This window comes from Tamandua tetradactyla, chromosome 13, assembly GCF_023851605.1.
Source record: "Tamandua tetradactyla isolate mTamTet1 chromosome 13, mTamTet1.pri, whole genome shotgun sequence".
Taxonomy (NCBI): Eukaryota; Metazoa; Chordata; class Mammalia; order Pilosa; family Myrmecophagidae; genus Tamandua; species Tamandua tetradactyla.
In genome coordinates, this window is record NC_135339.1 from 9,406,916 (window position 1) to 9,432,838 (window position 25,923).

Genomic DNA, 25,923 nt, shown 5'->3' on the forward strand with positions numbered 1-25,923 from the left:
CATCCAAACGTTCATCGGAGTTCCCAACTTGTGACCTGCCTTATGAAATTTGGACCCCGACATGGTGTCATTGTGAACCTATTACTATAATGCATCTCATAATACTTGCATACACATGTATATTTCTCCTGTCTGTTCCATTTCCCTGGAGAACCCTTACTAATACAGCGGTTCCCTCCTGGACAAGGATACCCTAGATTTGAATGGTGCCTCAGCACTAGATTGAATGAATAGTGTGTTCTCTTTTTGCTGCAGGTGTGGCATGCCCCCATCCACAATATGCTATTTATCCACATCCTACCCTCTTGGCCCTGGGGCTGTCGGAACAAACAGAGGCTTCTCCAGATGGCATCTAGATTTTTAAGAGGGGGAGTATACCTGTCTACTGTTGTGGCTTCCATATTCTTGAATTAAAGGTTTGGGGTAGGCATCTTATTTTCCCAAGATTTTCCACTCTTACTGAAATAGTGCCAATTTAGTTCCTAAGTGGGATCGTCTTCCTCACTCGGCCTGTGTTCTTAGGTGTGGCCTAAAGCATCCGGCCTCTGGGAACCAGCATGACCCTTACCCATGTCAGCTTCCTCTCTTACCTCTCCCAGAGAACCTCTACTCTGCTGGGGCTTTAAATCGCAGCAGGAGTTTAGGGGAGGGGCCATGATGCTCTGCTGGGATGTAGACCCAATGACTGAGGGCAGCTTTTAGCTTCTGGTTCCTGATGGCCCATCTAGGAGTCATGGAGCTACCCTGGACCACCTTCTAGCCTCACTGCCTCTACCAATCATAAACCCTTCCTGGGAAAGTGGCCAAACCTTCAAGAGGTCTTTGTCCCCTGTTTAGTTATGGAGTGACAGTACTCGTAGATGAAGTCCTCTCCTCTCAGATAGGAGTAAATGGACCTTAGGGCTTGTGTTAGGCAGTGAGTAATGTCAGGGTTAGTCCATCCTAAAATGTACCTTGAGGTCCTTAATTCTTTGCCATGCTGGAACCTTCTAAAATTGGATACCGGAAGTCAGTGAATTTTAATGGTGATTTTATACAGGGTGTGACTTAATAAGTAACGAAACAAAAGAAAAGCAATTCTTTTAAACTTTCCCATATGTATGCATATGTGTACCGACACAAAAACCCCACAGACTTGGGGATGGATAGCTGTTTTTTTGGCCGTGCTCTAAGTGGGTTGTTCTTGTCACCCCACTAAAGTAAGCCTCATCATTCCATGCTGCTCTAAGACCAGCAGAGTCTCTCAGTAAAAAGTGTTCATAACAGCTGGGCTAACGATTAATACAAGCCATACCACATGTGTCTGTCACTGCCGGTTTGTCGCAGACCTCCAGTTTCCCTAAAACTTTTTGCCTTCCGTGAGGCCTCTTTGGTAGCTATGCCCACAGTGACAGAAGCAAGAGGGTCAGAGAAGCAAGCTGCTGCAGACACATGGACATGACATGTGGACATTCTGGAGGGGATGCTCAGCCTGGTACCTGAGGTGCTCCAGAGCTGTGGGCTGGCCTTCCATTTGATTTCTCTCTAAAAGAAAACAGTTTCCTATTTTACTTTTCTTTCTATACTCAAATGGTCAGTACCTCCCAAGCGCTGCTTCATCTGAGCTGAATGGATTAAATCAGTAGAAAATGGCCAGGCACTGAGTCCACGGTACCCTGCACAGGCCTATGGCCAACCTCAGCCTTTGTTAACAGAACTTTTGCTTCCACGTTGTCTGTTAAAGATTTAACCAGGTATCTTGAAATAATTTCAGGCATGTAAGAGTGAGTAGGAGAGGAGGAGAATGAGCGGAAGGGATTTAAGTTGGGAGGTTTTTTTTTTTTTTTTTTTTTTTTTGTCATTCATTTGCTTGATTTGTGTTTAATACTGGAGTATAATTTGCACCATTTCAGACCAAGGAATATGGTCACTTGAAATGGAATGAAAGGAATTTGGGCATTCTATCATTAAATATTTACCTAATAGAGTATATTATGAGTTGTTTTGTTTAAGTGCTTACATCCCTCTTACGCACCCACTATTAGTAATGTTTATTAAGTATAGTAATACTAAAGGTGGTAACTTTAGTACAAACAAGCATTAGTTTTCACCAGCAAGATTCCTGATATAAAATAATGTCATCGTAGGTAAGTTGACAAGTAGACCTGGTTTGTATCCACACTGCTGCCATGGAACCTGGCCTACTGCAGCTGCTCTCCACCTCTGCCAGGCTGTGGGTGGGATGTGACTGACTGGGCAGGAAGCCATCCTATTTTTATAAAATAGTGAATATTAAGCTTCAGCTAATTCTACCCCAGGTTGCCAAGTTCTACTTTAGAAAACCAGTATCATTCTCCTATATTAGGATATTTCTGGAGTTGTTCACACAACTAGTCACATTGGATTCAAAGAATGCAACACCCCTAAGAGGCTCTGAAACATTTTATGAGCAAAAACAGAATAGTGTGGCAACTTATAATTGTCTAATGCATGTTGGAGGGTTGGGAAAGAAACCCCAACTGCAACCTTTCCTATTTCAAAAATCAAAATGCTTAAGATAAAAATTGAGGTTTTCTTTCCTTTTTATTTCCACTATTAAAACAGACCCTACCCTTCACTGAGCCAGCTACTTTCTTGGGTCACCAAAGCCTCACATGCTCTGTCTTCTAAATCTATTGCTGAATGAACTTGAAATGACACTACAACTTGCTCTGTCATAATACATGTTTCTATAAGAAATTACAGAGAATAAGGTTGTTTATAATGTGTAAGTAACTTGAAAGCATGTTCTATATGATCTTTTCCTCCAAGGGAGTCAGTAAAAGAAAAGTATATAACTTTATACTTTATAAAATATAACTTTATATAGTTTTTTATAACTTTTGCCAGAAAAGGAAAAAACATTTAACTAGGCTGCTGCAACACTTTTTTGGGCTATGTTTTTAAAAAGCACAACAGAATACCCACCTGAGCATGGCAGCTCCCGGCTTTGTGGCCTAGGCATACTTGGGGCAGGTGCCCAATAGGATGATGACAGCCCAATGGCCCAGAGCTCAGCTTCCACCTGTGTGGCTGCATACCCTCCATCCTTCTCTACTGAAGTTTGGCTATATTCCCATTTCTTTTTAAATACCCACTGTGGCAACCTCCTGACATTCTGAGCTTCCAAACTGGAGGTCTAGGCAGCTTTTGTCGGTGTATAAATTACAGAATGGCTTAGTTGGAGTGGCCTGGCCCAAATACCCTCCCCCTTTCATTTTCCCACTGACTATTTTCTTTTACAATGTTTTTTTTTTTTGTAGAGTGCAAGGTTTTTTCTGGAATGAGTGCTTCATTTTAGCAGAGATGCTGGTTCTTTTATGTTGATACCTTTTATTTCCTGATAAATTCAACATCATTTAGATTGCTGAAAGCCTTGCCAATACAAGGAAAAGCATTCAAATGAGGATAATTTCAAAAAACCAAAATAGAACAGTTTGGCCTTAAATATATGGTGGTGGGGTACTTAAAGCAGCACCCAGTAGCAAAGAGAAAATTCTCCATGCACGTGAAACTGGCCAGTGTTTGTAATGAAAAGGTGATCTTCCTCCACTGTATCCCCCAAACCTGAGATGAGGCTGGTTGTGAACAGTTCCTTCTGCTGGGGCTGAGGACGATGGATTTTAACATAGTAAATCCAGAAATATCCCTCGAGTTATAATGTTATACAAAAGCAGAATTTACTGAAGTTTCTCTAGCATTCATGTTTACTGATATCCTTTCACCCTACAGGGGAATACATGTACAATTCAAGAAGACTGGGCTTGTCAGTTCATGTGGTGTTTAGAGCTCCATACAGATGGGGAGGGAGGTAACAGTTTATGTGAAACGTATCTCATTTCTTTAATGTTTAAACCTTAGTCTTTGCTGTCCCTCTGATGTTTGTTAACTCATGGTTTGTCAATCAAGTGGAGGAAGAAAATAGAAATGAGCTTTATAATCTGAAATTATGATGTGAAATCAAGGCATATACGCATGTCCATTAAATATATTTAAAAAATGATTTTAAAAAATATATTGGGACTGGAGGGGTCCCAATTTTTACATATCACAGTTTTTTAATATGAAAAATTTCTTTCAAAGTTTTTCAAAGTGATAAAGTGATACCCAATGTTCCTGTGTACTGTGTTCCAAATTTATCAGAATAACAAGGTAAAAACTTTATACGAAGAATATTCTTTTAAAAATAAAATAAAACAGTATTGACATTTTATTTATCTCTTTTTAATAGAATACGCCAGTACATTTGTATATATAAATAAATATTTGTTTATTACCAAGGAAATAGAGAAGGAACTAAATGTGTAGCAGGGAATGGGGAAAAGATGATATTTTGGTAGGTGGAAAACTGATACTTCAGTTACTAGCCCTGAGTATAAACTCGAGGTTATGCCTCATTCAAAATACACCTCCACTCCAAATTCTTTACGGTAGATTTTCCATAATTTTTCTTTATGGGGGTTATCTAATTCATTTCTGGAAAGATAAAGCCTAAAAATAGAAAATAAAAGTTTATTTTAGGGCTGAAAGATAAGTCATGCAGAGGCACCCTTGTTAGAGCTTTAAAAAATATAAATTTGTTTGCCTTGATTAGAGTCTCAGCTCCTTTTCTGCTTTTTTTAATTGGCTCATATATCTTTCTAGTAAGTTGCAAAATAACTTAATCTCAGTAAAAAACATTCAGCAAACAAGGTTAACTGATTCTTTTAACATTGCCTTTCATGAGAATAATGATGTCTGTATTTAGTAAAGCAATCTAAATTCCTATATGTGACAGAAATTAACCCGAAGAGATTGGATATATATTTAAACGCAGAGTAAGAGACAGATAGCCTTTTAAATGATGAAGTTTGGCTAAACCACAATCTCATAACTAATAAAAACAGCTTGTCCAAGTAGTTTGGAAATTAAAATGTTAAGGAAGTTTTTAAAGCTATAAACGAGTATGAGCGTGATCTGAGTTTTTGCTTCTCCAATGTGAACACGGTGGTGTAAAGGGAAGAAAATTGTCCTTAATGACCACTCCTGAGTAGCACCAATTGAAGTTTCACCCAGACGTCACTATTTGAGATACTTTACTGATGTTATGGGTCAAAGTTTATTATTTATATACATTCAAGAAAAAAATTGGTAAAAATTTTCCATCAAGCCCCACGCTCACTCTATCAAAATACATTTAATGTGTGTGCATTTTAAGTAGATCAGATGTTAAATTTACTGTGGCCTTACTGGGCTTGAAGTGTTATTGGATCCAGTTCAGATTGGAAGAAAAGGCTAGGATTGTAATGAGAACTATCAGTTCATACCACAACTTTCACAACCGCTTCTTCAACTCTAAATGGAATAATTTACGAAACAGGAATGCAAACTCAATTTTTTACAACTGTAGAACAAATATCCCTTAAGGTGGACTGCACTGTCTGGAATGCATTTCCAGATATGGTAAAAGGTTCTCTGGAATAATAATCTTCCAATCCAATTAATAATTACTTTTTTATTTTTTACTACAAAAGACTTCCCACTTGAGTTAAAATCATTTTTACATGGTGACTATTAAATTAATGATTTTTAGCTGTTCTCATGTACACTTGTGCCTTATAACTTCTGCCCTAGCTATAAGTGTATCGATCAGCTTTTAAACTAGCTAGAGCATTTCTAGACCATACCTTATTTTAAAATAGGATTTAGTGGTTTTTGCTTACCTGTTAACCAATATTTACTGAGTGCCTCCTGTATGCTAGACACGGAGCAGATTTAAGTTAAACTTCCATGGGAGGGATTTATAACTGCACCCAAGATTTGACTGTAATACTTTTTAATTTGTACCAGAGCACGTGGCATGGACCTTGAGGATAATGTGACAGTGCATCTCTAGGATAGTTATTTTTTTTTTTTTTAAATTAGATTAAGAAGAACAAAGCAATGAAGAATGGTGACTTGGGGATTTTTTTGTTGCTATAAATTGAGTTTACAACAATCAGTAAAAGACTTGCCATTACACCATATGCTCATATATTGAAGATTAACTGCTTCTGTTGAATTATATTATAGTCATACCTGTTATCTTGAATGAAAGATGTATGGAACCAAAAGAAAAATGGGCAGTCATCATAGTATTTAGGAATATTCTAAAAACATAGGAAAAGAAAAGAAAAAGGTTATTTTTTCATAGTAAAACTGATACAAAGAGCTAACATTCCAAAGGGATTAAATTTCCTTTTTGAGCATTTACATATTTATCAATCAATTGTAGTTATTAAATATGCAGCATTCTACAGTCTATAACAATACACACAAAGCACAAGATAGTAAGAGAAAATTAGAAAAATAATTTTTCCATGATATTTATAAACTTAGAGACTGGTGTTTTAAAATAGTTTAGATTAGTGCTAAACAGAATTGACTAAGGACCTATGCCTTTTAATACCCATACATATTATCCATTTCTACAAGGAGCAGGCGCATTGAATATTAACCATCATTATTAATGATAATAATGATAGAAATACTAAAATTAAAAAAAATGTTTCCATCTCCTGATTCTTGACAATAGTAAATTCTGGATATTACCAAGGCCCCCCAGGAAGGCACTCTACACCAGGGTGTCTGCTTGGAGTCCCCTGTGAAAGACAATTAGATGAGGCTCCAAATTCAGGTAGCATCTGTCCAGTATAGGAATTATCCAGGGCACTTGCTTCAACACATTTACCATTTCAATACCCGACAGATTGTATCCCAAAAGGGAGTAAGCTGGGGATGAAAGAGGGCACAGGAAATAAACTTTACATTGATCAATACTTATTTGTTGGCAGTTCTGATAGGAAAATGAAACTAATGAGGCTTAGAAATTTGTTGAATACAGAATAACAGACATACTTTTCATGTGCCTTGTCAATATAAATAACACTCATTCAGAGTAATGACAATGAAAGACCTACTATTTGTCACAAATGAAATATTGAATTAAATACCATTTGTTATGTATTATATATCAATTCAGAGGAAAGTAAAATCTCCCTCACATTAGAATATTTTATACACTAGGTAGAATAATGTGTTTTAAAGATACAAAACATAAATGTGGATCACCGCTTTGCAGTAAAAAATGTACCTATGTTTTTAAGCTTTAGGTTTTTATATTTTTTTCTTATTTTAAAATTTAGTACATACCAATTGCATAGCATTTAGAAAAAGCAAATGAACAAAAATAAAAAATAAGTCACATATGTTCTTTTAAAAAAAATTTGTAGATCTAACTTATTGTTTTCCTTCCCCTCCCAGGTTTGGGGTTGACTCTCTCCTTTTAGCTCTCATGTTGGGAACTGTAGAAACGGAAATTCCAAACGAAAATTATTCCAAAGACTAGACAAGCATAATGGCAGAGGTTGTTTCTTGGTTACTCACTGAAAAAGAGAGAAATTTGACTTTGATGTCATCATAGAGAGTTGGACAGTCCAGTAAATCAAACGTTACGCTGTCTCTTTCAGGGTCATGAAATCTCTGTGAATGAACATATGGAACTCTATTAAACCTAGCTGGTGACCAGATGATAAATAAATATAACACTGAAGTAAATTTTCACTTATCTAGGCTTCCTGTATTTATCAAGTGCTCTTGATCTTATATAGCCCCATCACAATGTGTATAAATAAATGTCAACCATTGTTTCTGTAAAGTTGTAACACTGTTGTTTAATTTTTAAAAGGTCAGCATTTTGGGGTTATGGCACAACACTGTTAAAAAACAGTATTTAATTTTCTATTAGTTTTAACCAACTAAATATTAATGCTGAGTTTGTGACCTAATTTTCATATATTGGGGCCTCTTTTGAGAATTTGCTAAGAAGCTCTATTTCAAAGCTGCCTTTTGGCATTCAAAAAGCAATGCAGGGCAGGCCACAGTGGCTCAGCAGGCAGAGTTCTTGCCTGCCATGCCGGAGACCTGGGTTTAATGGTTTGACTCCTGGTGCCTGCCCATGCAAAAAAAAAAAAAAAAAAAAAAGCAATGCAAACTTGATCAGGTTTTATCAAAACCTTATGTTTGTTGAATGGAATCATAGGCCCTGCTTATGGAAGGCTGCTGGATGGGGTGACCAAAGATAGGTCAAGTTTCTAGAATAAACAACTTTGAAGTTATATTAGGTATTTCTTTGTTATTTGTTCATACCACATAATAATGGCACCCATCATGTAAAAGGTCTATGTTAGGCACTATGAAAAATATTGAAAAATAAACGCAGACACAATCAATGCCTTCAAAGCGCTGTACACATACAAGCAATAATGGAATGACATCCAATTAAGTGCTAATCTATATGGTAGAGATCTAGTGTGATGTCGAACATTGCTGGAAAGATGTAGGATGAGAAAGTTTCACAGAGGAGGTAGGAATTGAGCTAAGCATGGAAGGATTTGTGTAAATAAAGAGCAGCACACAAAACAGAATCCAATCCAGACAGGAAGGGAAAACAAACACAAAACAGAATAGAATGTTGTGTTCCAAGGGTCAGAGGGGACCAGTTTACTTGGAACAGAGTCTGCAGGTCAAGTTACTGATGCAGATAAGCTCAGCCACGATAGGACCATGTCTTAAGATCTCAAGGGCCAGGAAAATAAGCATGAAGTTGCCAAGGAATACGGTGGTGCATTTCCTCTGTGGCAAAGTAGCTTGCTAACTGCCACGTAAAACTTTTATTTGTGTTTTATAAGTCACAAAGCAACTTCACATATATTATTTCATTTAATCCTCGCAGCACTTAAGGTGTTTATTTTATAGATGAGAACACTGAGCCAAAGATGTTAACCAGCTTTGTCCATAGGCGTGTAGTTTTGTCTTCTGCGCTGTATTACAGTTTTTTCACAATGAAACTATTTCAGGATGTACACTGTAGGACTTCATAAATTGCACTGTATAAGGAGAAACAGAAAGTAAGAAGGCCACTGTAGAAATCTATGCATGAACAGATGAGGCCCTGGCCAGGGAGGGGCACTGAGAATAGAAAGGAAAGAAGACAGCAAAGAGAGATTTCAAAGCCATAATCAACAGAATTTGATGACTACATGGATTTAGAGGGCCAAGGTGAAGAGAGAATCAGAGATAACACCGCATGTTAAGGCCTGAGTGAGAGAATGCTGGTGTCATTTGCAGAAGCAGAGGATAAGCTCTTTTGATAAATGTGGATTGACAAATGTTGGATTTGAGTTGTTGGACTGCATGTTGTAGCTCCCTGCATCTGCCATATTGCCAGACACTAGGCACATAAGTATCTGTGGATGAATGAAAGAACAAATGATGCTTTAAAGCAGGGACTGGATGAGCACAACCAAGAATGGGAAACTCAGGTTCAGGCCTGGGTGAATGCCCTCAGTTTGGGGGGGCCAAAAAGAAGAGAAAGGAAAATAGTGTTGGAGAGATAGCAGGAGAACCAATGATAAAAGTCTGAGAAGAATGTTAAAAGATTATATTTCTTAGACCCATGAGGAAAGCCTTCTTATTGCTTCAGAGAAAGCCTATAATCTTAGGCATTTCTTCAACATTTTAACAAAATATTGACTACCATATTCCATTGCTTTGGGTAAAGAGATTCCTCCCCAAGCTATACACTCTTGCATTGTTCCTCATAGCATGGTCCCACAGAACATCTGAATTAGAATCACTGGGGACATTGTTAGGACCCCATGCCAGGTTTCCTGAATCATACTTCGGGGAGTACAACCCAGGAAAAACATTTTCAAAACATCCTTGGTGATTTTCATGCACACTAAAATATGCAAATCGCTGAATTACAATGAAAGATAAAATGACCAAGAAGAAGAGAATATGGCTAAAAATGACCGGATACATGAAATTAAAACCCTAATAGATCCCTGGAAACATGCTCACCATTTGTGGAGAAGGAAAAGGCAAAGCAACAGTTTGAACTGAAAATCTGTTCTGGAAAATGCCCAGGAAAACCTGTTTTGAACAATGAGCCCTGGTTTGCATTTGACTCCAATGACACCAAGTTAGATGGCAACCAGAAAGCAATATGGCATCTCTTTATGAAGCGATGGTTTGGGGATGTCAACATGCTGATTTAACATCAAACTTTAAAACAAACACCATAAATTTCAGTCCACATGCTTTTTCTTACATTGCACTTTTTCGAATTGCAACAGGAAAAGACAGTCGTTTTCTGCATTATGATTTGCACTTGCAGATCACTTCCAGTACCGTTTCCAATACCTGAATGAAATAAGAGGCCGGTTAGAGCAAAGATCAAAATGTCTTACCAGTGAACACTATGGATTAAAAAAAAGTTATCCCAGATAACAATATGTCAATATTTGATCATTTGTGTCTTGTATGGATTTTGCCTTTGAAAGCCAAGGTTTCAAGCCCAAAGGATGGGGGAAAAGATACATATATTTCAGTTTCTATGACATACAGTTTCTCACTTTTCTAAACAGAAGAATATTTTAGCAAAGGTGATTTGCAACCCCTCTTGCTAATATGTTCCTTTCTCCAGATTTCTAGTCATAATTAAAAAAATAAATTCTAAATTCCTCTGGCTTAGTTCCTAATGAGATCTCTATGCAAATAGAGGATAGTAAGTACATACCAACATTCCTGTGGGGTTTGGTGTGTATGCATATAAAAATGGTCTCTTACCCTTTTTGTTAATCCAAATGACTGACTTCTTAACACATTTCCTCCAAGGGCTGGTTTCTCATTCTCTAATTAATTTTTATTGCTTTCCTTTCAAACCTACATATTTTATTTTAATATTGGAGTATAGAACTTAAATATTATAATAAAGTCCTACGTTAATTGTTCTTTTTTTTAATTAGAGAAGCTGTAAGTTTACCTAAAAATCCTGCAGAAAACAGTTTCCATATAGCCCTGCCTACATACAGTTTTCCCTATTATGAACACTTCCCATTAGTGTGTTACCTTTGTTTCACTGATGAAACAATCTTATTATAATCAAACTATTTAACACAGTCTGTATTTTACATTAGAGTTCATTGTTGGTGTTCTACAGTCCTATGTTTTTTAAAAATTTTTACTCTAGTAACATATATGCAATGTAAAATTTTCCATTTCAACCACATTCAAATATGTAATTCGGTGGTGTCAGTTACATTCACAGTGTTGTGGTATCATCACCACCATTGAATACCAGAGCTTTTTCATCACCCCATACAGAAAGTCTGTACCAATTAAAGCATTAACTACCCATGCCCTACACCCACTCCACTCCCTGGTAACCTGTATTCTAGTTTCTGATAGAGCCCACATTGTCTGTTAACTGGCTTCCACTGGGACCAAGAATTTCAAAACACTTTCACAATGTTATCATGGTCAAGTCTTCTAATACTTTTGATTTCACATAGAACATGTTTGGCACTCGAGAGATCAGTAAGGACAATTTTCTTGATGGCTACTCTTTTGTTACAGCCATTGTCTACAGCAGAAAAAAACCAAGCTATTATCTCCACAATCCAATGGTTTTAAGTCCATGTACCTAGAGCCCAGGTCAAAACCATGACTATTCCTAAGGCTTTCAAATTTCTCTACCATTTTGAAATCCTTACTATTGCGTATTCCTTTTGAATTGTTGAGCTTGTATAAACAAGGAAGAAAACTGGCATCAAAAAGAAAGATCTTTCAAAGAGGGAGAAGAAAAATGATTCCACAGCAAGATGGTTTCTTGATGTTCACTGCGTATGCCAACCAGGCTGTTGCATTCCTCACAGATTTAAAGCTCAAAATGATCTACTCATTCTGAGATTTAAAAAGATTGCAGTACTCACAGTTCAAGAAAGGGGCAGCAACACTGCAGACATTTAAAGAAAACACTCAAACTCAAATGGAAAGAAATGACATACTATGCATTCAGATTACTTGTGCTAAACAATTTAACATTTAACAAAAATGTGAATAAATATGCACACAAGATTCTCTGAACATCTTCCTCACACTGCAGATATATTCAGTGTTGGACTGATCCTGAGCAGCATCGTTCTAAGGTGCTAGTAAGCACTATTTCTGTTTTGCTTCTTATCTTCCTTTGTTGCTATATATTTCAACAGGAAGCTTTGGGGGCTTTTGGTTACAGTGATCAGGTAGCTCCAGCACACCACAATCACAATCAAAGTACCGTCCCTCTTATTCTGATATAACGAGATTTTTCTGATTCATTGAGAGTGAATGGCCTGCAGACAGCCCCTGGGGTCGGCTCAGCTATCTGGCTGTGCTGGCAGCAGCAGCATCTCTGGGCTCTCACTTTGCCGCAGTTGCCGCCATGTCTTCTGACCCACTAAAGAGGACAAGGGAGAGCTTGTGTGTTGAGTTTTACAGCCTGAGAAACCATTACCTAACACAAGGTCCTGCAGATGCTTATCAATGTTCTTTTTCTTTCTTTCTTTCTTTCTTTTAAGGAGTTTTAAAGTCTTTGACAATTTTGAATTATTTTTGTATATGATGTGAGGTAGGTGTTCTACTTCACTCTTCTGCTATGGCTATCTTATTTTCCTAGCACCAATTCTCAAAGAGTCTTTTTTTTTTTTCCCAATTAAGTGGATTTCATACCCTTATCAAAAATCAATTGGTAATAGATGTTAGGGGTCTGTTTCTCAAATCCCAATTTGATTCCATGGGCTATATATCTGTCCCTGTGTCCTTAACATGCTGTTTTGACCACTGTAGCTTTGTAGCAACGTGTGGTGATTTGAAACTGTATGAACCTCAGAAAAGTATGTTCTTAAAGTCTATCCATTCCTGTGGGTGTGGGCCCATTGCAGGTAGAATCTTTTGGTGAGGCTACTTAAGTTTAGGTGTGACACACCTCATTCTGATTGGATCTTAATCTTCTTACTGGAGCTCTTTATAAATAGGATAAATGAAGAGAGAGAGAGAGAGAGAAAGAGAAAGCCAGGGAAGCAAGAAGATGAAAGTAAGAAAACCCATAAGAGAAGGGAGAGAATAGCAGATGCTACCACATGCCTTGCCACATAAGAGAGGAGTCCAGGGATGGCCAGCAGTCAGTCTTCAGGAGAAAGCATTGTCTTGATAACGCCTTGATCTGGACATCTGCACAGCTTCAAAACTCTAAGCTTATAAACTAATAAATTCCCATTGTTAAAAACCAACACATTTTATGCTATCTGCTTTCAGCAGCAAAACAAACTAAAAACAACTAAATTTTAAAATTGTAAAGTATGAGTCCTCCAACTTCTTTCTTTTCTTCAAGATCGGTTTGGCTATTCAGGGGTCCTTACCCTTCCATATAAATTTGATGATTGGCATATTGATTTCTGACAGTTGTTGGAATTTTCATTGGGATTGCACTGTATATGTAAATGAGGTTGCATGCATATGTAAATCAGGTTGGATAGAATTGACACCTTAAGAACATTTAGTCTTCTAATCCATAAACATGGAATATCCCTCCATTTACTTAGGTCTTGTTAGATTTCTTTTGACAAAATTTTGTAATTTTCTATATATAAGTTCTTTAACGCTTGGTTAAATTTTATCCTAGATATTTTATTCTTTTAGTTATATATGGAAAAGTTTTCTTAACTTAATCTTTAGATTATCCATTTTAGTATTTTGAAACACTACTGATTTTTTGTGTGTTGATCATTCATGCTGCATCTTTTCTGAATTTTTTTTTTTGAGCTTTAGTAGCTTTGTTGTAGATTTTTCAGGATTTTCTTCTATGCATAGGATCATGGCATCTCCAAATAGGGAAAATTTTACCTCTTCCTGCCTAATAAGGATGCCTTTTATTTATTTACTTTGCTTGCCTAATTGACTGCATAGAACTTTCAGTACAATGTTGATAACAGTGGTGACAGTGGGCATCTTTATCCTGATCTTGATCTTACAGGGAAAGTTTTCAGTCGTTCCTATTGAATGTGACATTAGCTGTGGGGTTTTCATATATGTCCTTTTTCATGTTGAGGAAGTTTCTTACTTTTCTAAATGTATGGTGTTTTTTTTTTTTTTTAATCAAGAAGGGCTGGATTTTCTGCAACAATTGAGATGGCCATGTGGTTGTTTCCTCCATTCTATTAATGTGGTATATTAAATTAATTGATTTGCCTGTGTTGAACCACCATCTCATACCTGGAATAAATTCCAATTGATCACAGTATGTACTTTTTAAACGTTTTATTGGATTTAGCTTGCCAGTGTTTGGTTGAAGTTTTTTGCCTCCTATATTCACGAAGGACATTAGTCTGTAATTTTCTTATCTTGTGGCATCTTTACCTTATTTTGGTATTATGGAGACTTTGGCCTCATAAATTGAGTTAGGAAGTTTTCTTTCTTTGTCAATATTTTTGGAAGACTTTGAGCAGGACTGGTGTAAATTCTTTTTGGAATGTTTAGTAAAATTAACCAGTTAAGCCGTTTGGTTCAGGGCTTTTCTTTGTTGGGAAGATTTTAATTACTGATTCAATCTCATTACTTTTTGAGATCATTAAGATTGTCTATTTTTCCTTGCCAGTGTGTAAATATTTGTGTGTTTGGCTATCCATCCAATTTGTTTTTGCATAGTTGTTCGTAGTATCTGCTTAGAGTCCTTTTTATTTCTGTGGGGTTGGTGGTAACATCTCCTTTTCATCTCTGAGTTTAGTTATTTGCATCCTCTTTTTCTATTTGCCTTTTCTTTTCTTCTCTCTTTCTTTTTCTAGATAGAGGTCTAGATGACTGATGTTTTCAAAGAGCCAACTTTTGGTTTTATTGATTCTATTGATTTTTAATTTTCTATTTCATTTTCCCCACCCTAATCTTTCCTGTTTCCTCCTTTCTGCTTGCTTTTGGGTTTTGTTTGCTCTTCTTCATCCGGATACTCCATTTGTGAGGTTAAGTTTCTGATTTTGAGATCCGTCTTCTTTTTTAATGTAAGCATTTAGAGCTAGACTTTCCCTCTCATCACTACTTTTGCTGCACCCCATAAATTGAGTATGTATTTTTTCTGAATTAATTTAATTTAAGATATATCTAAATGTCTCTTTCATTTGTACTTTGAACCACTGGTTTTAAAAAATTGCATTGTTTAGTGTGATTGCTGAATCACTGTATTGCTATTTCCTTTGGTCTCCCGTATCTTAACGCAGCTAGGAGTAAAAACCTAAAATTGTGGAATTGTAATCCACCTAAAATCTGAAATCTGTTCTACAACAAATTTTTGTGCTGTGCTTTGAAATGTACTGTTTTTCAGTATGTATGTTATTTCTCACAAAAAAGAAAAAAAATGAAGATAAAAAATATATATATATTCCTTCTAGCCTCCAATGTTCTGGAGTAGCTAGAAGGAAAAATTTGAGACGATGTTATGGTGGCCCATGACAAACTCTGGGATCTGTCCTGTAATTACTTGTTGAAGAGTGCTTTGAAAACCATTGTATGTTTTTTTTCTTTCTTCACTTTGTATGTATGTTACATTATATGATCTTAAAAAGTTAAAAAAAATGCATTGTTTAATTTCTAGATATTTGTGATTTTCCATACCTAAAATATAGTCTATCTTGGAGAATGATCCCTGAACACTAGAGAAGAATGTGTATTCTTCAGCTGTAGGGTGAAGTGTTCTATGTATTTGTTAGATCTAGTTGGTTTAGAGAATCACTTTGTCAGTCTGAAACTATTATGTACCCCAGAAAAGCCATCTGTTAACCCTGAACCAATCTTGTAGGGCCAGACCTATTGTTCAGGGTGGGAAGCTTTGACTGAATTATTTCTGTGGAAGTGTGATGTGCTCATTTGTGGGTGTGTCCTTTTGATTGGATGGAGATGATGGAGATGTGATTCCCCCCATTCACAGTGGGCCTTGATTAGCTTAGTGGGATCCTTTAAAAGGGAAACATTTTGGAAGAAGCTCAGAGACAACATGAGACCCAGATGTTTGGAGAGGCGTAAAGAAAATGGACCCAGGGATGCTGTTTGAAACGAGAAGCAAAAGGACCGCAGATGCCAGCCACATGCCTTCCCAGCTGACAGACTTGTTCTGGACTCACTGGTCTTTGTTGAGTCAAGGTATACTTTCCCTGGATGCCTTAATTTGGAATTTTTATGGCCTTAGAACTGTAGACTTTTAACTTAATAAACTGCCTTTATAAAAGCCAACCCATTTCTGGTATAGTGCATTATGGCAGCATTTAACAAACTAATACAATTACTCAAGTGTTAGATTTCCTTTTTAATCTTCTATCTGGATGTTTTACCCATTATTACAGTGGGAGATTGAAGTCTCCTACTATGCATATAGAATCATCTATTTCTCCCTTCAAATCTGCAGGTATTTGCTTCGTATATTTTGGGGCCCTGTCATTAGATGCATATATATTTATAACTGTTATGTGTTCTTACTGAATTGACCTCTTTTATCAGTAGTGACCTTTTTTTGTCCCTCACGGCAGTTTTTTACTTAAAGTGTATTTTATCTGATATTCAGTATTGTTACCCCAGTGCTCTTTTGGTCACCATTTGAGTGCTGTATTTTTTCCCCATCTTTTTATTTTCAGCCTACTTTGTTTGAATTTAAGGTAAATAGCTTGCATTCAAATATAACTGGGTCTTGCTTTAAAAAAAAATCTATTCTGCCAATTTGTACCTTTTGATTGAAGAGCTTAATCCAATTACACTTAGTTAGACTTAAAAGTAAGAACTGAAAATGCAGGATTTCTTCTGCCATTTTGCTCTTTGGTTTTCTAAGTCCTATACATTTTTGCTCCAGAACTCTGTTAATATTTTCATATTTAAGGGTTTTTTGTGTGTATTTAGAGTTCATTCTCATTTCTTTGTATATATTTTAATATATTTTCTTTGTGTTTACCATGGGGCATTAAATTACATCTGTGCTGGTTTGAAACTGTTATGTACCATAGAACAGCATGCTCTTTTAATCAGCAAAATACAATAAATCATATAAAGAAACAGGAAGATGTGCTCAGTCAAAAAAGTAAATCAAAATGTTGGAGGAGATACAGAATCTGGAACAACTGGTTAAATATATCCAACCAAATCTCCTAAACCAATTCAAAGAGATAGCTAGAGAGATAAAATATATTAAGAAGATACTGGCTGAGCATAAAGAAGAATTTGAAAGTGAGTGTAGTAATTAGGTTCAGGTGTCAACTTGTCCATGCGATGGTACCTAGTTGTTCTGTTGCTGTGGACTTAAATCACCAGCATGTGAACTTCATCTATGGGTGATTACATCTGTGGTTGGCTAAGGGGAGTGCCTTCAGCAATGAGTGACATTTAATTTAATTAGCTGGAGGCTTAAAAGGAAGAGCTAGAACCATGCTCAGCAGCCAGTACAACTCAGGTCAGAGCTCAGAGCTGACACAGATCCAGACTTTGGAGATGCAGAAAGGACTCATCCCAGGGAAAGCAGTTTGAACCCAGAAACCAGGAGGGAAGGTAAGCAGACTTTGCCAATGTACCTTCCCGTGTGACAGAGAAACCCAGAGAATAGTCAGCTGTCTTTCCTCTGAAGAACTGTAAATTTGTAACTAAATAAATCTCCTTTATAAAAAGAAGTCCATTTCTGATGTATTACATTTCAGCAGCATTAGCAAACTAAAACAGCATGCAAAGAAAAATAACAGATATTATGGGAATGAGAGGCACAATAAATGAAATTTAAAATACACTAGAAGCGCACAACAGCAGATGTGAAGAAGTAGAAGAAAGGATCAGTGAGGTAAAAGTCAGAGCATCCAAATTCAAATACACAAAAGAATAGATAGTGAAAAGAATGGAAAAAACTGACAACACAAAGCACACAAGCATTCACATCCTGGGTGTCCCAGAATGAGAAGAGAAGGGGAACAAGGTGTAGATGAGGAGTTAACAGCTGAAAATTTCCCAACCACAACAAAAGACAAATATATATGTCAAAGAAGCATAACATACCAAACAGAATAATTCCAGATAGATCTACTCCAAAACATGTACTGACCAGAATGTAAATTGCTAAAGGTAAAGAGAGAATTCTGAAAGCAGCAGCAGAAAAGCAATTCACGGGTATACTGGTGGTTCAATGGTAAAATTCTTGCCTGCCATGAGGGAGACCTGGGTTTGATACCTGGTCCATGTAATCTCAAAAAAAGAGAAGAGCAATTCATTACATACAAGGGATGCCTAAAAGATTAAACTCCAATTTCTAATCAGAACTATGGAGGTGACAAAGCAGTGGCTTGATATAAAAAGATAGTATAAGAGAAAAAATGCCAGCTAAGAATTGTCTATTTGGCAAAACTGTCCAAAAATGTGGGAGAGTTTAAGACATTCACAGATAAGCAGAAGTTGAGGGAGTTCATTAAGAAGTATCTTACTCTACAAGAAATACTAAAAGGATTCCTGCAGGTTGACAGGAAAGGACAGGAGAGAGGCTTGGAGGAGAGTGTAGAAATGAAGAGTATCAGTAAAGGGAACTAACAGGGTAATAAGAGAGACAAAGAATGACATATGAATGCCAAAGGACAAAATGGTTGAAGTAAGTACTTCCATTATAGTAATAACATTGAATGTTAATGGATTAAACTCTCCAATCAAAAGACAGAGACTGGTGGAATGGATTTTAAAAAAGGAGTCATCTTTATGCTGTTTACACATGCACCTTAGACCCAAGGATACAAAAAGATTAAAAGTGAAAACGGGAAAAAGATATTCTACACGAGCAGTATTCAAAAAGAAGAAAAGAAAAGAAAAAAAAGCCAGGACAAAATACAATTTAAATGCAAAGCTGTTATAAGAGACAAGGAAGGACATTATATATTAAGGAAAGGGGCAATCCACCAAGAATAAATAATAATCATAAATATATATGCACCTAGACAGGGTGTCATGAAATACATGAAGCAAACACTAGGAAAATTGAAGGGAGAAACAGATATATTACAATAAATAATTGGAGCCTTCAATACACTACTTATGTCAACAGACATATCAATAGATAGAATATCTAGACAGAAGATCCAAAAGGAAACAGAGAATTTCAATAATTTGATAAATGACCTAGGCCTAACTGACATATACAGGATATCCATTCTTCTCAAGTGCTTATGTATAACTGTCCAGAAGAGACTACAGGTCGGGCCACAAAAAAAAAGGTCTTTGTTTTAAAAGACTGAAATTATACAAAGCCACTTTCTTTGATCACAATGAAATGAATCTGGAATTCATCAACAGGTGGAGGACTGGAAAATGCACAAAGTTATGAAGGTTAAACAAACAGTGGATTGAAGAAGAAATTGAGAGGGAAATTAGTAAATATTTCAAGTCAAATGAAAATAAGGACACAGCATCTCCAACATAGGAGATGCAGCAAAGGCAGTGCTGGGAGAAAAATATGTGCTGCCATAAATGCCTACATTAAAAAGAAGAGAGGGCTAATATCAAAGACTAACTACATACCTGGAAGAGCTTGAAAAGAAGAACAAACTAATCCCAAAGCAAACAGAAAGAAATAAATAACAAAGATTAGAACAGAAATAAGTGAAATTGAGAACAAAAAAGCAATAGTGAGAATCAAGAAAACTAAAAGTTGGTTCTTTGAGACCAATAAAAGTGGCAAGGCCTTAGTGAGACTGACAAAGAAAAATGAGAGAGGATGCAAAAAAATACATTCAGAAATGAGAGGGGGACATTACTACTGACCCCAGAGAAGTAAAATAGTACATAAGAGGATACTATGAACAACTGAATGCCAACAAACTAGACAACTTAGATGAAATGGGCAACTGTCTAGAAACATGTGAAAAACATACATTGACTCCAGAAGAAACAGATCTCAACAAGCCAATCACAAGTAGAGATTGAAACAGTCATCAAATACCTCCCAACAAAGCAAACCCAGGACCAGTTGGCTTTGCTGGTGGATCATTCCAATCATTCCAAGAAGAATTAGTACCAATTCTGCTTAGACTCTTCCAGAAAATTGAAGAGGTGAGAACACGACCTAATCCATTCTCTGAAGCCAGCATCAGCAAAGATACTATAAAAAGGAAAATTACAGACCAACCTCTCTAATGAATATAGATGCAAAAATCCTTAACAAATACTTGCAATTACAATCCAACTGCACATTAAAAGAATCATATACAATGATCAAGTGGGTTTTATCGCATTTATGCAAGGAGGGTTAAACACAAGAAAATAAATTAATCTAATATACCACATTAACAAATCAAAGAAGAACCACATGATTATCTTGATTGATATAGAAAAGGCATTTGATAAAATCCAGTCTCCCTTCTTGATAAAAAGACTTCAAATATAGGAATAGAAGGAAAATTTATCAATATGATAAAGGGAATATATGATAAAACTCACAGCTAACCTTGTACTGAATGTACAATAAGTTACACTGTACATTGTTATGACTGAAAACTTTCCCATTGAGATCTGTAACAAGACAAGGATGCCCACCATCACCACTGTTATTTAACATTGTGCTACACATTCTAGCCAGAGCTATTAGGCAAGAAAAACAAATAGAAAGCATTCAAATTGGAAAGGAAGAAGAAAAAATTTCATTATTTGCATATGCCTATAAAGTCCCCAAAAATCTACAACAAAGCTACTAGAGCCAATAAGTTCAGCAAAGTGGTGGGATAGAAACTCAATATGCAAAAACCAGTAGTGTTTCTGCAGAGTAGTAATGAGCAATTTGAGGAGGAAATCAGGAAAAAAATCCACTTATAATAGCAATTAAAGAGTCAAATATCTAGGAATAAACTTAACCAAGGATGAAAAGGGCCTGTATTGAAAAAACTACAAACCATTATTAAAAGAAATCAGAGAAGACCTAAATAAATGGAAGGACATTTTGTGTCCATGGATTGGAAGATTAACTATTGTTAAGACGGCAATTCTATTCAAATTAATTTAAAGATGCAATGCAATCCCAATAAAAATTCCAACCGCCTACTTTGCAGAATTGGAAAAGCAATTACCAAATTTATCCGGGAGGGTAAGGGGCGCTAAATAGCCAAAAAAAACATCTTGAAAAAGAAAAATGAAGTTGGATGATTTTCACTTCCTGACTTTAAAGTATATTACAAAGCTACAGAGGTAAAAAACAGCATGGCATTGGCATAAGGATAGGCAACCTGACCAATAGAATTGATTTGAGATTTCAGAAATAGACTCTTATATCTATGGTCAACTGATTTTTGACAAGGTTGCCAAGTTCACTGCACTGGAGCAGTCTCTTCACCAGATGGTACTGAGAGAACTGGATATCCATATCCAAAAAAATGAAAGAGGATCCCTATCTGACACCTTGTAAAAAATTAACTCAAGAAGGATCAAAGACCTAAATATAAAAGCTAGAACAAAAACTTCTAGAAGAAAATGTAGGAAAGCATCTTCAAGATCTTGTGGTACTAGAGACTTCTTTGACCTTACACCAAAGCATACGCAATCAAAGAAAAAAATATAGGTAAATGGGACTGCCTCAAAACTGAATACTTCTGTGCTTCAAAGGACTTTAGTCCTTTGTCAATAGGAGAAAATATTTGCAAGCCATATGGTAAGGGTTTAATATCCAGGATATATAGAGAGAGGACCTATTACTCAATGGTAAAAAGACAACCAATCCAATTTAAAAATGGGCAAAAGAATAGGCATTTTTCCAAAGGACTAAAAGGCATATAAAAAGGTGTTCAACTTCACTAAATACCATTAAAATGCCAATCAAAATCACAATGAGATGTCATTTTACACCCACTAGAATGGCCACTACTAAGAAAACAGAAAACTGATAGTGTTGAAGAGGATTCAGAGAAATAGAAACACTTATTCACTGTTGGTAGAATGTAGAATGATACAGCTGCTGTGGAAGATAATTTGGCTGTTCCTCAGTAAGTGATGCTTAGAACTTCCACATGACCCAGCAGTCCAGCTACTAGTTTATACTCAGAAGAACTGAAAGTAGGGACACAAACAGACTTTTTCACACCTTCCAAAAGATATAAACAACCCAAGTGTCCATGAACCAATGAATGGATAAACAAAATGTGGTATATACATCTGATGGGCTATCATGCAGCTGTAAGAAGAAATGTTATGTTGCATGTGACAGCATGGAAGAACCTTAATAACTTTATGTTTAGTGAAATAAGTCAAGACACAAAATGTCAAATATTGTATGACCTCACTAATTTGAACTAGCAACTCATTGCTTTAGTCTTGAGAACATTAGTCACCAGAAAATAGGAAGAGGGCAGAGAATGGGAAGGTGGTGCTTAATTTGTGCAGAATATGTAGTAAGGTTGATTGTAAATGTTTTGAAATGAATAAGAGGTGATAATAGCACATTAATGTGAGTGCAATTAACAGTGCTGATATGTGAGTATAATTGTGGTTGAAATGGAAAGTTTAGGGTCATGTATGTCACTATAAGGAAAGCCAGAAGATGAACCATGGGACTGTAAAATACTGAATCCTTTTCAGGGTGAAAATGTTCCAGAATTGATTGTGTCACCGGACAAAGGCTGTGGATTTTTCTGCCTGTTGTGCTCAATAACCAATTCCCGAGACACAGGGGTTTCAAAGAGAGAAACATGTATTATCACACATGTAGCAGGAGAACAGTCAACCTAATGGCCCAAAATCTGTCTTCTGAGTTGAGGGGATTCAAGGTTTTTAAGGAATCTAGCAAGGAGAGATGAGGTCATTTTGGAAAGTAAGTTCAAAGCAGAAAAGAAAACATTGTTAACATAAGTTAACAAAAGTTGAAAGGAAGGGAGGTAGAGCTATCTATCTTTAAAAGTCAACATTGTTAACATAAATTGAAAGGAAGAGTGGCAGAGCTATCACTTCAGTACTACAGGTGTGAGCCAGAAGGAGAAGAGACAAGTTAGCTTTCAATAGCAGAGCTCAGTGGATATGATTAACAAACATAGGGGCTGAGGCTAGTTAACATCTGACTTCATTAGCATTAGGGCTTTGCTCTACAAGAAAATGACCAGTTGAAGGGTGTAACAGCTCTTATAGTCACAAAGGCACAAGACAAGGGCTTTTACAATCATTTCAGATATCCAGACAGCTTAATTATAGTTTAGAGCTTCCAGGTACTCTCCATTGACTACTCCAAAATGCCCCAAAACAAAAGGAACATTTATATAATGATTCAGTAATTAAAATCATCCTTTAAATCCTGATTTCTCAGTTACAATCATGGTGACTGTCAGGTCTCAGAAAATGAAACTTGACATACAAAATGGATTCTGTGGCATGGGGGTGCCTTCATTTCTCTCCCTCAGCAGCTTCTCTGACAGGACCTGATGTGCTGGCAAGATAGATGAGCACTAACGTGCCAACACCCCACCCACCAGAGGCCAGATAACCATGAGCCATGATCTGCACCAGCTTGATATCTCCCGGTGATGCCTGCAGCCACACATCACCCCCACCCCTCCTGGCGTGTTTTTTCCTTTAAAAACCCAAGCTGTGAGAAAGCGAGTTGGAGCCACTGCTCCTTTGCTAGCAGGTTTCCCTGGCTCCCACCTGCTTGCTCTCTCCTTGCTTTCACTCTGTTTCTTTCTCTCTAGCAATCAACTATTCATCTTTAACCCCTGCTGTCTCATGTAGAATCCGGAATGAATCCGTGCCTAACAGTGATGAAGGCACAATTTCGTGAATATTCTAGGAGACATTGATTGTAAACTTCAGATGTATTGTATGATATATGAATTTATCTCAAAACTGCTTTAAAGGGCAGGCAGGCAGGCAACCTTGGCTCAGTGGCAAAATCCTCATCTGCCATGTTGGAGAACCGGGTTAGATTCCCAGAGCCTGCCCATGCCAAAACAAAAACAAAAAACCTGCTTTAAGAAAAGAAAGAAAGAAAAAAGTATTTGTCACGTCAAAGTCTTGTCTTTTTTGTTGATGGTTTCTGGATTTTTATCTTGTTCCTCTGGATGGATCATCCCTCCTGTTTGTTTTCTTGATCTTTTGTTGGAAACTATATAATATTTTTAAGTATTCCCCTTGAATTGAGTCCCTGAATTCTTAGTTCTTTAAGTTTTTATCCGGCCATATGTCAGAGAGTTCTTGGAGAGCTAGCAGCTAACAAAAACCAACGAATCAATGTAAAAAAGATCTTTCACAGTATTTGCAAATTGGCTCTGCATTGGCTGGTGCTCTCCTTCAGAGTTAAGCTCTCCTATCGCGATCATCAGTGTAAGGCAAATATGAAGTACAGGGTCCTCTCTTCTGAGCCAGTATCTTGTCCTGAACTTGCTCCTGGCCTCAGGAATTCTCCCCTTTCCAGGAATTCCAATGTCCCCTGTAATTCCTGTGAAAAAGACTTTCTGGCACTCCTAAATGCTCTATTTTATATTTAAAGCAGGGTAATCCTGTGCCCCAGGATACTCTGACTCAGTAGTTTCTTACTTTAGTTATTAGAGGCTGCTTCTGCCTACAGGACAAGTTCTAGAGGTCAAACCAGAGAGGAGTTTCCTGGTTTAAGTATTTTAGGCAACCACCTGATAGACTGGCATCAAAATAATGGCTTCTCAATATGCACTTAGAGTTTCCTCTGCTCCAGAGTGAGTAGTGCCAGGAAGCCGCAGTGGAGAGAAGGCTGGCTCCACGTCACTGGAAGAGTGTGGGGGTGGGTGGGGGTGGGGGGCACCAGCGAGGGTAATGTGAACTTCAAGTTTTAAAGGTGCATTTTTTTGAGTCTATACTCGCTGAGTTACTGGAACTCTTTAACTGTTTTCTAGAGTTTGGAGGAAGATGGTTCTGTTAGTTTGTGCTAGTTGATGAAAGATTCTGTTGCCCAACAGTACCCAGGAGTGTGTTATGTTACCATATTTTGTCAAAAGGCATATAAGTCAGTCTTGATTATTCACTCGTCACTGTATTTGTTTTCTTTCCATTTAATTTTGTTTTCACTAATAGCATATTATTAATTTGTCATCAGGAGTTTTTTCCTTCCTTCAGCTCCACCTGCCCCATTCTAGTTGCAGGACTTCTTTCTACTGATGTCTGCCAGAAATCAAGGAAATGTAGAACTTCAACTTAAATACCTCTCACATGACAAGGAGAAGGCATTGATTTATAGGCTTAAATTAATTTCCACACATATAAAAATTTAAAAATAATTTGTATTTACATGATTTAAAAATCTGTTTCTTACCATTACTAGTTTTTGTACCTTTATGCAGACATAATTAAATTTGAATACACATTCTCCAAGAGGCTTAAAATTTTTTTTTTGTGATAACATACATACAAAACAAAAATTTTCCATTTTAACCATTTTGAGTTGTGTTACATTCAGAATTTTTTCCTACCTTCAACACCATTCATTACCAAAACTTTTCCATGAACTCAAATAGAAAACAACCTAGTAAGCAATAACTCCCCACCCTCTCCTCCCCTCTGAAGTGACACACACACGTTTGTACATATATATATTGCTACATACACACATGAATATGAATATATGTAAATATATATATGGTTGCATATCATAGAACTGTCTGTACCTTGCATTTTTTCTAACTGCATGCCAAATTTTATTTCACTCACTCACTAACAAGGAACCAGTAAAATAGTACCACTGCCTCAAAGAAGTCAAAGTAATGCACATTTATAGTCTGGTAACAAATGATGAAATGCATTTACAAAGGATCAATAATCGATTGTATTCCACTGGATACAATTAATTTGCATTTCCATGGAAAAAAACATTTGCATTACTTACAGTTTTCTACAATTTACAAAGTTGTAATAATATTCAGAGACAATGAAAGGGCATAACCCGGAAGGGCACACTAGAAAAGAAACTGCCAATTTCAAAGTCTCTCATACTTTTTGTTGACAGTCTTCCTACCCCTATGATCATAATAATCTCAGGGAAGATTATTATTTCAAAGTAGATTAGCCTCA

General features: G+C 36.6%; 1 protein-coding gene across 1 annotated transcript in view; it reads right to left on the bottom strand.

Annotated features, from left to right (window-relative positions):
* Window positions 1-4,231: 4,231 nt before the first annotated feature.
* The window catches only part of LOC143653575 (phosphatidylinositol 3,4,5-trisphosphate 3-phosphatase TPTE2-like), a 47,986-nt gene continuing 26,294 nt past the window's right edge, over window positions 4,232-25,923 (bottom strand). Inside the window, exons 7-10 of the mRNA XM_077124702.1 lie at window positions 10,151-10,242; window positions 7,423-7,518; window positions 6,076-6,146; window positions 4,232-4,509 (exon numbers count right to left, since the gene is read on the bottom strand). Coding sequence (XP_076980817.1) covers window positions 4,413-4,509; window positions 6,076-6,146; window positions 7,423-7,518; window positions 10,151-10,242 — 356 coding nt within the window. The 3' untranslated portion in view covers window positions 4,232-4,412. The remainder of the gene's footprint in view (window positions 4,510-6,075; window positions 6,147-7,422; window positions 7,519-10,150; window positions 10,243-25,923) is intronic.